General features: G+C 40.0%; 1 protein-coding gene across 12 annotated transcripts in view; it reads left to right on the top strand.

Moving 5' to 3' along the window:
- Positions 1–1,379: 1,379 nt before the first annotated feature.
- The window catches only part of ACTN2 (actinin alpha 2), a 71,753-nt gene continuing 57,667 nt past the window's right edge, over positions 1,380–15,465 (top strand). For 9 of the 12 annotated variants that reach the window (XM_086460966.1, XM_086460965.1, XM_086460961.1 and 6 more), the window contains exon 1: positions 1,410–1,514. In XM_086460966.1, coding sequence (XP_086317092.1) covers positions 1,410–1,514 — 105 coding nt within the window. Of the gene's footprint in view, positions 1,515–15,465 lie in introns of all 12 variants that reach the window. The other 3 variants (XM_086460963.1, XM_086460962.1, XM_086460964.1) reach the window with 2 other exon arrangements.

Raw genomic sequence — 15,465 nt, 5'->3', positions numbered from 1 at the left:
TAAGCAGTACCAAGTGGATGACTTATGCTGTCTAGCTGTTAATTATTGTGGTTATTCATTCACATTGACTTAGAGTCCTATGGTTGTCTTTACTGAACATAATTCTCCCTTGTATCTGACTTGGTCTTTTATGGCTTCTGAAAGGTCAGCTTTGGTGAGCATTTTCTTTTTCTGAGTAAGGTTTGAATTGTATCTAGTGTGGACACTGCTAGAGAGGATGACCTTGGCTGAGGATAGATGTGGGCATTAATGACAGGCTACTTGAAGAACAAGGTAAACTTGCCGATTCCCAGGAGAAACATTGTTGCTAGGGCAACCAAAATGATACCGGAGGGGAGATACAGGACATGCTTGCCAGGAGGCTTGATCTCAGTGCTGTCCTTTCAGATTTTAGCCTGTGGAAAGCACGGGTAAATGGTTCCGTTCACACATTTGTGAAGTTATTGGTTCCATGGACCTGCATGTGTGCTTCTTGGTGCTTGCTTTTGGGATGTACTGAGTGTGATTCCTGGACAAAAAAGATCTATGTTGCTTTTCTAAGTTGTGCTTCTGTACTTTCTGGTTTAACTCCAGGCCTGATCTCCACTGGAAATCGTTTCATCTCTTGGGTGTCCTTGTCTGCGCTGGCTCTTGTGATCCTTAATCTGAAAAGGAAAGTGTGAAGTGTCTCAAGGGTCCACACAGGCTGCAGACTGATGATAAACAACATCAAACTACATTAGCGAATCATAGACGGGTCTTGAGAAGTAGAAATACATGTCAGTGGGGGGGAGGGGGGGAGGCAGGTATTTCATCAAATTGGAAGGAGAGACAAAGCGACGAGTCGGCGGCAATTTTCGGCCAGAGCGCGTAGGGGAGGCGAGATCCCCGGTCAGCCTTGCCCTGCCGCAGAGGCCCGCGGCCTGCGCAGGAACCGCGCGGCGGCGGGCGCGGTGCCCCCTCCCCTGCCTCCGCCCCGCCCCGCCCGCCGGGTGGCGGCCCGGGCCCGGCCGGGAGCTCCTCGCCGCCTGCGGCCGCCGCCGCGCCACGTGACGGCCCGGCGGGGATAATAAGCGGCAGCAATGGGCCGGGCTGGGCTTCTCCGGAGGGTCAGCCGCAGGGACCTACAGCAGCAGCGAGAGGGAAGGGGAAGGAGGGCAGGAGAGAGAGGGGAGGAAAGTCACCGCAGGTCAGCACCCATCTGACAGTTTCAGCCTCTGCTCTCGGCAAGACTCGTCGATATTCACTCCCTGTCACCTTGGAAAAAGAAAAAAAAAAAAAAAAGAAAGAAAAAAGGCACTGCTACTACAACCCACCAGCAAGTAAACTAAGCTTAAAAATTATATTGTATATTTAAACGTAGTAGAAGCCACAGCAGCTGAAGCTGATCCCCGGGTAGCATGAATAGCATGAACCAGATAGAAACAAACATGCAGTACACCTACAACTATGAAGAAGATGAGTACATGACCCAAGAAGAAGAATGGGACAGGGACCTGCTCCTGGACCCAGCGTGGGAGAAACAGCAAAGGAAGGTCTGGAAATAAAGTAGTGTGTGTCTGTCTGTGTGCTTCTGTGTGGAACGATGTCCTCTCCTATTGCCATGCTGCATCTGGAATTGCCAGGGCTGTGCAGGAGGGGGTTCTAATTTTGTAAGGGAAGATATTTTATAATGTCGTAATAAAGCGTGTGTATAATACGTATTAGCAATGCCGTATTTTGAGGTATTTGCTTTTTGGATTCATAAGTGAAACCTATATAAGATGAAGCTAATTTATGAGAGTTAGGAGTTTCTTTTTATATTGCGCTGGAAATATGCTGTCAGTACCTCTAGATTTGTATATGAGCATTTCAGTAATTTTTAACTTCATTTCCTGGGTCTTCCTTTTGGAAAGCAGACTCTGAGTTTATGTGTGTGCCTGATTGCTTTTCAAAAACAGTAAATTGCAATTATAAACAGGGAGATTAATGAGATGGTTCAAAATTGGTGTGCAAAAAGAGTTTGCAGTATTTCTGAGAGCGGAGACATTGCTTTTGAAATTGTGACTTTGCAAGTCAGCTCTTATCAGAATTTACTCTTAATTCTGACTGAATGATCTGACAAGGAAAATATTGCCTCGAAATATATCCAGGCTAGATTTGGAGAACTGTATTTCATGATTACGTTCCCACATGCCAACTCACTGACTGGGAGAAAAACGGGTCTGTAAACTCCTTGGGATATACCATTGTAGAGGAAATGCTTCTTGCCTTTTAGGTGTAAGAAAACTATTATGCCAGCAAGTACTGCCCATGCTCTTTTTCTGAATATAGGCAGAGATCATAATCTTCTCAGTAGTCTTGTCAATGGTTTGGCACTTTAGTAATATTTGCAATATCTAATTTCGGATCACTGAGTTTTAAGCAGCATCTGGAAAAGGGAAAGGTTAAATATTGTAAAGGAGTTGTTACTTCATAATGTAAAAGGTGATGCTGGAGTCACAGCTGACAGATCTGGGATTAAAAGGTTATCTGCTGGTTACAAGAATGAAGAAAAAAAAAAGAGGGAGAGAGAGAGAGAAATGGCGCTCTAGACAATAAGGTTAAATATGCTTTTTGCTATAGGTGAGCAGCTCACTTCAAAAACTTCAGCAGAAGTTGCCGACTTGTATCTGATGACAGAGTCTGTACCACTGTTACAGTCACAGCTTCTATAAAAGCTGTACAATAAAAGTAGAGCTATGAAAGTAGGACCTGTTAGAATCACTGGGGCCAGTGGGTGTGCTTTTCCATTAAAATTGGTAGAGCCCATGTTTTCTACTCGGTTTTCGCTTGTAGCCTTCCTTCTTCTCTGAGTTGTAGCTAGTTTTATTCATTTTCCTGCATTCACACCTGTTCGGATCCCGCTCTGTGGGTATAGTGGGAAAAGTTCTGGGCTAGCTTGAAGTCACTTGTCTTGACCTACCAGCTGCTGCAACTCCTAGCCAATTATTAAGCTATACTCATCATCACTGACATTTGTTCTAATTTGACACTCTTTAGATGGTGAACTATTATTTTCTGTTTTATAATGAGAATGGAAATTATCTCAGTGCTGAAGTGCTTTAGTGATTTGAAACTGCTCAGCTCTAACAGGTCGTGGTTACAACTGATTAGGATTCAGTTGTCCATCATTTCAGAGAACACTGTTTTCAAAATAAAGAAATAATGGACAGGTTACTAGATAGTCAGCATTCTAACGCGGTTTTCCTACAATGCAGAAAAAAGACAAAAAATAAAGATAATTTGGATTCTGTAGGCTTTCTTATGTTCCTGACTTTTACAGAAGAGTAGGGAGTAGTTAATATAAGACCCCATAGCAAATTTTTTATTTCCATTCCTCCAAACAGACAGCACTTCAGCAAAGTCAGATTTCCACACTGATGAATGAAACCAGGCTCTGCTTTACTTCCATAGAGTAGAAAGATTGTGGCTTTGCTACTTTATATTGCTAGTTCCCAGGACTTAGTTTTAGTATTAAAGTGATACTGCATTTCAATAAAATTTAGGAGAGGGGATCCTCATTCCTTGTCTTGGAAAGGAGTTTGAATTTAGTATTACATGAAAAATAAGTACTCTAATGATAAAGGGCCTGATAAGCTTTGTCAAATTTCAAGGCTTCTGTCTTTTTCTGATTGATGCTAAAACAGTTGCAGAAAGTGCTTGCTTTATTTCCTTATTTATTAGGAGAAGATTGCAGATACATGGGCACGGATCTTTGTTCTAACTGGTAATAGAATACTGAAAAGTGATCTCAGTGGAGCCCTGGCAGTTGGCAGCATATATTTTCTGTTAGACAGTCTTGGAACCAACCAAAAATAAATACCATTGTTTCTATTGTGGGCTGCCCTCTCCAGACTTGCCATTTCAGTGATATGCCTGGTATGAGATCTGTCAACAGATGCTGGTAACACATGATGACGTCCATAGGATTACAATGGATGCGATGCCTAATTATAACCATGGTTCATAGAGTATTATGGTCTGCTGTAATCCAGGCTCCTTGGTGGTTGCAGATGTCAGAATAAATATGAAGTGCATTGTAGGAAAGGAAGCTGAGTTTAGCTTAGCTTTGTCTCTCTGAATGTGAACAACAATTTAAATGCTTTAGTTGGGGTAACATTTAGCCTGTGTCAAATCAAGAAGGTACAACGATTTGACCATATGCTGCATTAGACACTTGGTAAAAACTTAAACAGGATCATATGGTTGTAAATTTAGGCAGCAACTTTAAAGAAAGACTAAATAACAAAAAAAATCATATTTTGGATGGATGTGCTATCTTCAGTAGGAACTGATTAGAGAACTACAGCCTTGGTGTCTTTTGAACATGGAGATGGGAACCATGAGACTGGAAACATCTGAAATCTGCTCCTTGACCCACTACACTTCCATTGGCCACGTGCGCATAAACAGCAGTTGAAAGGTCTATGAAAGTGGCCCCTTGTTTCTTCAGTACTACATAGAAATAAGAAAGTATTTGGAATCAAAAAGTCTGGCCAGAGGGGGTGAGATTCTCTTCTCTCTGCTCTGTAACCTTAGGCGAGGTCAGCTCACCTCGGACCTCATTTTTCCCACTGGTAAGAAGAGGACAGCAGTGATATTTGTAACAACTGATAGAAGTGGTTGGTGCTATGGTGTGTCAGACTAGTGATGAGCTGTCTTTCAGTCCCTACCCTGCTGGATTGGAGTGGAAATAAAAATCATACTAGCTCATAGTGGAGGACCTAAAACCTGAGTTCTCTTCTCTCCATGATAAATTTATTTCTTAAGGTTCCAAAAAAAGTTCAACAAACTTCATAAATCTTTTAGTTTTCGCTAGCCTGTATCTCAGTATAACTAAAAGGAAGAAAAGAAAATGCAGTGTCCCTTAGTTTAGGAAACCAAGCACAACAATGCTACTCAAAATACGGACGTGTTTGCAACATGTTTGAACTGTCAACACTACTCAGAGAGCTGTGTGTTAAACGATGCTCTTTCTTATTTGTAACTTTTGCTATAAATACTTTATTATAGGAGTGTGCTTTTTTTTAAACTTGGACATGAAATGTGGTTTGTTAGTTTTTCAAGGGAGTCCTAAGCCTTCAGGATGAAGATCTGAAGGCTGTAAACCAGGTGTGATCCCTTCTTTAGGACAGTTGTATTGTATTGTAAAGCACTAAGCTGGCTCCATATATTTTATATGTTCTTCTCCAGTCATTCAGGCATGTTTCTGACACTGTTGCGCTAACACCTGTAAGGAGAGAACTAGGAACATATTACTTGCCTTACTGATGTTTTTATAGATGAATGATCTTATTGAGTTTGCTTGTATGGCCCTGATACCACTGCTTTGTTAATGCAGAGCATTTCAGTGTAGGTGTCAATGCAATTTCTGACCGTTTTGATGTTTTTTTACACCAGTATAGAATAAACAAGAAAACTCAGAATCCTTATTTACCTTGATATTGCCCTTTTTGTGAATGCAGATTTTCTTGATGACACTGAATGCTGTGCACAAGTGAGGACTTTAGAAAAGATTCTTTAGGAAAGAAGCTGTGTCTTTCCAGTCTTCAGCAGTACAGATTATATTTTCAGTGTGACCTGTTAGGATTTATCTGCATTACCTCCTTTGGCTGGTAAAACAACTCCTGTTGTCCTTGCAAATAATAATAAAAAATGCATTTGAAATGCACATGTATGGCAACTTCCTTGGAAGAAGCTACCAGGACTATGAATTACAGACAACAACCTACTTTTTCTAGTGTTGCTTCAACTTCATTAAGTTCATCAAGTTTGAGACATTCATTGCAGCCTGAAAGAGAAGTTGACCTTGTGGTCAGTCTGACTTCAGTGTCTATAAATAGAGTTACAGTCAGTGTCCTGACTTCACTCTGAAGTTTGTGTCATCTTCTATGGGTGGAATCTGAATTGATTTCTTATTAGAAACCTCTTCCTGGAAGAAGTCTACTGGTGAGTGAGAAGACAGATGGAGCAGTGGAAGGAAATGGCTTCATTCTTCAACCAGAAAGAGAAGGAGAGAAATAACCAAGCCTGAATGAATGAAAAAGAAATGTAAGGCAGAAAAATAATTGTTGGGAGAGGCTGGATGCCACCAGCAAAATTCAGTACTGTAGAACCACTTCTCATGGATTTACAGTTCCAGATTGAAATCATTGTCATGGAGAGTACAACAACATCTACAGTGTGTACAGGGCATTCCAGCCTAGGTCTTTTTTACTGAGATTATCTGGAAATAATCAAAGTTGGGGTTTTAGGTGTGGGGTTGCGGGGGGGGGGGGGGGGGGGGGGGGCAGTGTTTGGGGTTTGTAGGGTTTTGGTTGGTTGGTTGGTTGTTTTTTTTTTTTTAGGCCATGCAAAATTATTTCACTGAATAATCAGCCTTGGGGTTAAGCTCCCATAACACACAGAGAAACCATCCACCTCTTGCGAGTTTTTAATGAGGTGCCACTTTTTTTTTACCGTCATGGAACACCAGTGGGATCGTTGAGAAGGCACAGAGATTTCCCTCTGCAAGTGAGCAATATGAAATGGGTCTGGATGAGAATCACTGGTGAATGTAGGAGGTGTGAGGGAAGCCAAAGAGAGATACTCTTAGAGAGTATCAGCCTTCTCATTACTTATTTTTAGTATTTACCTGTTAACAGTTGGATATTTCTTATAAAGATGGGAGTCCTGGGTCAAGTAACTTCAGGACTAATTTCAGGAGGGGATTTAATTTGCTAGGTGGAAAATCCGCCGGAGTTGAAAGCAGAATGATAGTCAGTGGAAAACTCATGTGCTATACCAAGTCCTACCCTGCAATTCTCTGCCTCCCTTACCTTTTATGCACAGAATTAGCATGACGTAGGTGTCTTAAGAATTCTGTAGGTTGAAATGCAGTATTTTCTATTACTGCTAATAGTTAGAAAAGCAAACAATTTCACATTTTTAGGCTTATTTTTTTCTGTTATTCAGCCAGTACTGTGACTGTCTCCTACAGAAGAACAATGTCTGCCAAATGATAGATGTCAGTATAGGTGCAGAGTGTGCCTCACGGTAACATGAAGTTTCAGCACTCTAAGGCCAAATGCTTCTCCTCCAGGTGCATCAAGAATTTTCTTTTCAAACAGTGGATGCCAAAACCTCTAGTATTAAGAACATACACATAAAACATCTCTCATTTCCTTTTAAATCCTGGGTGCTCTTTAAGTGGCCTCTTCAGTGGTAGATGGCCCCAGATAGGGTCTGACTCAGAACTTGGTAGTCAATGGACCGACTTCATTTTTCCTGCCACAGTATGTCTTGATTTTTCAGCAAATACTGTAACTGTCCTAAATATGAGACACTGATGCAACAGAAGGACATGGAGTTGCAGTTTCTCTCTTCCTATGAAGAGTTACCATGAGGGCAGAGGGACTCTGTAGAAATATGGGATGCGTTTATGGCTTGTTCTGTACGATTGGCCTCTTTGAGATTAGTGCTTGTTAAAATAGTAACATGTTAAATTCCTCTTGCTGATGCTACTTGCATGGAATGGTGCTTGAGAGGAGCACTCTGAAAGGATAGTGGAATGATCATATTTTTTCAGTGTGCTTTGTATTCTGTCTTGGAAGCTGTCAATAAGGTGTGCAGCTAAAGAGGACCCTAAATAATGTGGCACTGGTGTATGAAGGAAAATTCAAGGAAAGCTATTATGAAATTAACTTAACTAGAAATGTTTATGGAGGTAGTTTTTTGAATGGGAAGGTTTTCTTTACCAATACTGAGTGTGAGAAATCAATATATTACTCAATATTGTGTTTTCTATTTAAACTCAAATGGCCCTCTCAATATTGACCCATTCCAGGCTCTGTATGCTTTTGTTAGTGTTGTCAAATGGATAATTCCTACAGTTCTAATTCAGCTGTTAATTGCCACTCACCCCCAAATATCTGCCAGCAGCAGAACCATGTAGTTATGAAAAGAAATTATAAGAATGATTTTATAATGGGAAGCAAAGGCTACCTCCTAGCTGCACTCATGGGTACCCACCACAGCCTCCCCTGAAATTTGTACAGTAAATGTCTGCAGATAACATTGATCCAATTTGTAAGACAATAAGGCTTGGAAGAAAGTATGGATCTAAGTGGGTTTCCATAAGCTGCAACCAAGGTGCTTAAGAGCTAGAGAAAAGCTGTCTGTTAAGCAGTGGGCTTTGCTATAATCTCTTGGGGGTGGGAGGTCTGCATCTTGCTGTGGTTCTGTGTTTGGGTTAGTGGAGAGCTGGAGAGATGCATAGGGGGGGGTTGCTTGGAAGAGCACTGAGGATCTTCAGCCCTGAGACTAAAGTAAATAGGGAATCCACGCTTATACAATTTATAGCCCTGTGCAAGCAAAAGTAGGGCTCGGGTATATTCTGTAAACTAATGAATCCCAGTAAGAAAATGCCGTGATTACACCACTGATAGGGGGACATATAGAAAATATATTTTATAACTGAATATATATATCAAAAATATTAATAGAGAGCTACATAGAAAAAGCTAAAACTGTTAAAACTTGCTTCCCAGAACTAACATGCATGCAAGTAAGCAATTAGTCACTAACCCCTGCAAATTGCTTGAGAAAGAAGCTGATAAGGGAAATAGAAAAGACAGAAACAAGGACATAATTCATGGCTCAAAGGCGTCAAAGGCAGGAGGAGATAAAGGCTAACGAAGGTTCGCTAACATCCATCTCTAAACAACAACAAAAAGGAGACAGACAGATGCGCACACAAGGACAGACCAGGCTGAAACCAGACTGGCACTGCAAGCTCGGCCAAATTAGAGATTCCAGGGGAGAGGTGAGGAGTACACAGCGAGGAAGACCTACGGCCTTAGTCCCTGAAGTCCCCTGCCCACGACCACCAGGAGGAACTGCGCAAGCGAACCGAAGAGGAGCCTGAGGTGGAGATTATGGAAATAAAGTGACCAGAAGGAGCTGCCTTTTCGGGGATAGGTCATGAATATGTGTAGGTGTTTCGAAATAGGTGATGTTTTAACTGTATAAATACTGGACAAGCGGCCATGGTGGGGATGCACGTTTGTGGTGGAGCAGTGGGGATGCACGTTTGTGGTGGAGCAATCCCCCCCCCCCCCCCCGCACATCTGCGCGCAATAAACCTACCTACTTTATAACCTTTCAGGTTGTAGAGTCTTTTCTGCACATCACCACCAATTTCCAAATCAAACTAGGACAGCTCTTCAAGCTGAATTTTGAGTGCTTTTTGCCAAGTGGGTAACACTGTTCAACATCTTCCACCAAAGCCCTTCCATCCTCTTACAAGTAAGACAAAAGGGATTTCATCATTATGATGGAAAAATCAGATACCAAATGCCTAAAATAAATTTAATCACTGTTGCATAAGTTCTGATCCATATAATGATGTTCAGTTTAGGTAGTAATTTCTGTATTGCACTGTACAGTTCTTCTGAATTAATTTCAGTGAGACTGAACATTAGGATTTTCTTTAGCTGTGTATGGTGAGTTAGGATTTTCTTTAGTTGTGAATGGTGAATACTGTATATATATTGGTAGTATTTTAGAAGTTGTACTGCAGAGCCTCTTTACAGAAGAACACATTGGATTTTTATCTGGAATGCAGGTGGACATGACGCAGGAAGAGGCATGTCGGTGAAATAGAATTAGATGGGAATTTGTGCTGCTTAGCTTTGTCCTAACTCAAAAGGTGTCCCTCCTGTATGTTATTTTGTATCCTTGCAAGCAAACAAATATAAAAATGCTTACACAGTTGGCAAAGTTGAGTTGTTTTGGATGGCTTTACTGCCAAGTGTAATTTCTTGTGAGCCCTAATTGTTGGGATAAACAGTATGTAACAGATGTGGTATCTATTACTGTGAGCAGTGGCAGTGAAATGTTGCTGACTGAGCGAACATGACTTTTATGACAGTGCATTCTTTAGTCTCAGGTGATACCAGAAGGAAAACGTGTTCACATAGAGCACTCCATTTCCTCCAGAATTAAATTTAATTCCTAGTAGTTTCAGGGTGATTTTCAAGTCTTAGGTGTTTGAAGAACATAATTTCATGAAATGATGTGATAAGGGTGTGTGACATTTGCTCTTATACCACTGGATTTGATTTTAAATATTCATCCTGTTGAGAGACTTGATGCATAAAGCTGATCATAACTATGCAGGTGCTATACAGTGCTCTTTTTCTACCTGATAAAACTGGGTATGTGTTTAAAGATAGAAGTTACCTCTTTCCACATCATGTAACCAGCAAACACAATGTTATGATCGCCCTCTGTGGCTGTTTCTGTACATATTCTGTAGTAGCTCTTCCTCTGGCACTACAAATAACTCTTCAGAACAGTTCAAGATATCCTGGTCCTAGTAATCCTCAGACTACTGGTGTGAAAGGATTACAGGGCAGGTGTTACTCTGCAGGAACAGAGCATCTGCAGAGACAGAGGTAGAAAACGTTGAAATGCGATGTTCTCTTTTTAGGAAACCGTCCCTACTTGAAATGGTAGCTTGTAGAAATACACTTCACTCTTTAGAAGGCCTGTCCAGAAGGAAACAGAAGCTGACAATTGTCTGGCTAATGTTTAGTTACTTTCTATATTTGGACCTTAAATTTCCGTGTGTGCACACATGTGAGAAAATTAGTCCTGAATTTATGTCCTAAGTGCAAGAATGGGCCCTGCAACTTCTATGTCTGGTCCCAGTTTTCCTTGCTTTTGAGTTATAAGGACGTATCACTTTATCCACGTCTTTGTCTCCAAAATAGTGATTGTAATACCTATGTGCTGGCTTTACAGATGAAAGTGCTGTTTGCTGTACTTGGTATGAGTAAGATTTTTCCATTTACTTAAATGCTTTCTCCCAGCTGCTCTTAACTGTCAGAATCCCTTGAACTTGAAATCTGATGCTTGTTCTTGTTTCTCTTAAAAAACCTGTAAGCAAGATCAGTCCAGCCATCCATTACTTTGATAACTAGCAGAACCTAGTTTAGAGCAGATGGCTTCTACTCTGAACTGCCCCCTAGAAAAGCCTTGCTCACCCCCACTACCATAGCAGGAGTCTGCAGAAAGTGACTACCCTAGTCTAAAATTAGCATCTGTGATTAGTCTTTAAGTGTCTAAGGAAACGCTCATATTTTTTATAGGTGCTGAACACCCAGGCATTTCCACTGACGTCAGGAGGAACTTCTGTCTATTTTGCAGCTCTGAAAATCAGCCTGCTATTTTGGCAGTCACAGAAAGGCTTAACCATCTAGCATTAAATGATTTTTTTTTTTTTTTTTTTTTTTTTTTAGCTCTGTTTTATGTTTAATCTTGGCACCACTGTAGCTTTTCACTTCTGCAAGGCTTAAGACATTGCACTCTTTAATATGAACACAACTGGTACCCAGCTGCACTAAATGCAAATAAAAGAACCCTAAACCATAAATGATTGTGTAGCTCTGGGGTATTATTTCACCTAGAGGAGTTTCTTTAGGCTATGGAAAACCTCTATAATCCAAGTTCATCTCCAGCTGTACTCTGGAGTGTAGTTCCACCACGCGTTTTCTTTGGCAGAGCAGCTGACCACCTTTGGCTCTACTCCTATCCGTAGACTTTCAGCCCCTTTCATTCACTGACCTTCTGCTATATACCAGATCACTGAAGAAATTTGAAGGAACCCTCCCTATTCTTACCACTTATTAATCCCAAGTTGTTTTAGTAATGTAGTTTGCAGTACAGCCCCACAAGCAGCTATGTCTGTACATGTACATGTTAGTGTAATGCCCGTATCATTCATCTGGCATTAATATTAGAAGGCAGACAAAACGCCATACATGAGGCTGAAGTTTGCTTGCTTTGCTTTTGTCTATGGACTTCATTTCCATGACCAAGCACAGGTCCCAGCATGGCTCCTGTTAAGAATAGATACGCTATAGACAAAGATGCGTGTGCTTAATTGACAAAGCAGTTTGCGTATCACAAACACTGTCCTGTCTAAAACACAGGAGTTTATGCTTTCAGAAGTTATGGCCATCATTGTTTGTTTACATCTATGCTTAGCTTAGTGCTTGAGAACAGGTTACTTAGTTAAATTTCATATTCATATATAATCAAGCCATCCAAATAGCCTGAGTAATGTTTTGCTCTTTCTTCTCTTTTTAAGAAAATCTCAGTAATTTAGGAACTCGAGCCTCACTAAAAATTATTTAGGAACTCTAGAATTTTTCTGAAAGTCTGCTGGCTTACAGGATATTTTAAATGGTTTGGAAAATGTTACTCTATAGCTAATGCTTCATAAATAAACATTGGAGCTTAAAAAAACCCAAGCCAATATGTTTAAGTAGTATCTTTTAACAGCAGAAGTTACCAAATTCTTTAAAGAACAGATTCTTAAAAGAAACGTGAAATCAAAATTGTATTTTTTTTTAATCACCAGTCACAATAATAAAGAAATTAACATGGACAGATTATATGCTTTGTGTACTGAGAAATATTGCTTTGAGTATCTGGGCATACATGCCACAGAGGAGCTTTTTGTTGTGTAATTGGGAATTAATGCATGAGGTTTTCCTTTCTCCATAAGAATTGCAACTGAAACCTTAGTTTAGCTTACAAGTAAAACTAGATTGGGTGATCTTCAAATGCACTACATAACAAAGTGCAAAGACAACATTCACTGTATAAATATTATGGGTTCTGACTATTGTCATACTTTTCTCATCATTTGTTGGTGTCAGGGACTTAAAGGTGGGTGTGTGTGGAATTGAAAAAACTTTGAAAATCTCTTTTAGCTTTATCGGTCGGAAGACATGCTTTTCTGATTATGGAGGTGTTTTAAAGCATGTTGATAAGTTGGGTAGGAACATACTTTTATCCCACTCTGACTGACTATATTGACCAATTTATAACGGATTTACTTACTTACCTGGAAATGTAGCATATAATTACTGGATAAAGATAGCATGGTGAAGAAAATCAACAGAGAAAGCAAGGGAAAGACATTTGGAAATCCAGTCAACTAAATCCTGGATTAGCCTACTTTAATTAATCCTTCTATTTCCAGAGGGCATACCTTTAGTTCCTTCCATACTATAATGTGTGAATGTTTCTTTCATCTCATCCTAAATAGTATTTGGTCATTTAAATATGCATCTGCTGAAACAAAAATGCTAGCCAGCCCTATCTGTGATAGTTCAGGAGTTTCTGGGAAACCAGAAGGAGCACTGAAGGACACAGCTGGTGGAAGAAGGACCTGAGATTGAAAGGAGAATAGGAATTACGATCTCTTTATAAGAAGGTTCATGTGTCACTGATAAGGTAGTGGTAATGCATGTTCTTTGTTTAATACACTTGAGAGAAAGCCCCAGGCTGTATAAAGGTCATAGGCTTCACCTTTAAACCACACCTGCAGATTTGTCCTTTGCAGATCCATTACAGTATTCAAGACCCTTTTTGGATTACCTAGACTTCGTTTTTAACTCTCCACGGGGAGAGGCAAATATAACAGAGATCATGCTTTTGTTCCATAATAGTGAAGAAGTGGCCAGTTGGAAAAGAATATATATGTATATATATATAAACCAGAAAAACGGCTGGTCTCAAACTTTTTATCATTGCTGAAACAGTTCCCTCCAAAGCTGTTGGTGTTCTTACTGTGAATCCTTTTCTGAAGATGACTTCTAGTTTGTTGATATTCTTGTGAAGTAGAAATGCATGGAAGGTGGTGCTCCAGAACTAACTCCTTCTGAGCCATGTAGAAATGAGTGAATTTCTTTTGGCCCTATAACTGTTCAGTTTTTCATTCGATATTTTGATCCCATGACATATTAAATACCTTTTTCTATCCTTGTGTTTGTTAGTTTTTCAGTAGTTAGATCCAAAAAGTGCACCTTAAATATAGCTCTTTGTCTAACTAGCGCTTTCAGTGCGACCTCCCAAATACCACTTTGCTCCAAAATGATCCAGAAAGCACCAGAATACGAATAGCTCACTGTTCCATTAATTGGTACTTCAAAAGTATCAGGAGTTGTCTTGATTTTGTTCACCCAAGATCTGTATCTAAAAACCTGCAGAGAGCAAGAGAGAGAGGGTGCATGAGAGAGAGATGTTTGGGAGCATGCATCAGTACATTGGAGATTCTAACAGAACCTACACACTTCCCGTTCTGCAAGCTCTCTGCTTAGATCCCTGAGGTCCTTACCTGACTGGCTGGGGAGAGGTATCTTTTGGACAGCACTTCATGAGACATGAATATATATTTTTATCTAAATGCAAGGATGCAGTCTTTATTGCATGGGTGATAGAGTCCATTAAAGCTTTTATAAAAAAGTGTACAACTTTTCTTTGCTGCACTCAACTTCGTGCAGTGTAGTGGTAAATCTCTTTTAATGCTCTTGACAACTGGGCATGAACTGATTTATTTGTGAGTATGCACTGTAAAGTTCTGTGGTGTAAAGTGATCAGGAATGCTGTGTAATTGTTAGTTGCCATAGCCATATCACTTCAGGTTGCAGTGTCAGAATTACTTGTTTTTATAGTGTAAATTCAAGCCCTGCAAAGCGCAGTGTATCAGAACAGAGAATATTTGGTTGGTGTGCTCTAAAGTTAGGTTACCCTAGTAGAGGAAAATACTGTTGTGCCATGCAAATAGTTGGCAGTCCTCAGAGGTTCAGCCTGGATGCTGTTAACTCCCAGTCATGCTGTGTGGGAGTACTGTGTCTCTGTCAAAAAGGCACAGGTCCTTGTGGATGATGCTTCTCTATTTCTGCAGATTTCAGTAGGAGATATTTTGAAGGGCAAAATAATTTGGCAGTGTTGCATGTAAAAAAAGAAATAAAAATAGCATCTACCATGATCTGTTAATTGTTAAATTATTAAATGCTAGAAACAGTATGGCCTGTTGAAAGAGATCAACATGTCCATAGACTTTTCCTTCAAGGGAAATACAAAATCAACATCTGAAAAGAAAAGAAATCAAAAGCCATTGACCAAAAATAGATTATTCAAAACTTTGCATTTTTATTTTCCATTAGTCCCTTTTTTGTTTGTTTTTGTTTTGTTTTTAAAGCTTTACTCCCATTTAAGAACTGTTCTGAATATGCTTGATTCACAGATACTTTTTTCGGCAATATTTGTTTTCTGAGTCCTGTGAAGTAAAAGTTCTTTCACTTGCTACAGCATTTTAAATTTGCAAAATGTACGTGAGACTGTTAAATCTGTACAATCACTCAATTTTATAGATGAACAGAGCCCTCCTGCGTTTAGAACCGTCAGTCCATGGGGCATATTTACATTGCACCTCTACTGTGGGGTAAAGATTTTGGACAGATGTGTAAAGAGGCTTTATTACTTGAAAGAAGTTGTACAAAACGCCGTGGAAGAGCAAGTACTCAAACGTTGAGTCTTTACTCACTGCCTGTCTTTTCACTCTCATTAGAGAAGGTAATTTAATATGGGGGCTATTATAACTTGGAAATGTGTTAGTAATTTGAAAAC

The sequence above is a fragment of the Leptosomus discolor genome, chromosome 2, assembly GCF_034619465.1.
Source record: "Leptosomus discolor isolate bLepDis1 chromosome 2, bLepDis1.hap2, whole genome shotgun sequence".
Lineage (NCBI taxonomy): Eukaryota > Metazoa > Chordata > Aves > Leptosomiformes > Leptosomidae > Leptosomus > Leptosomus discolor.
This window is presented reverse-complemented; position numbering and strand designations above follow the sequence as displayed.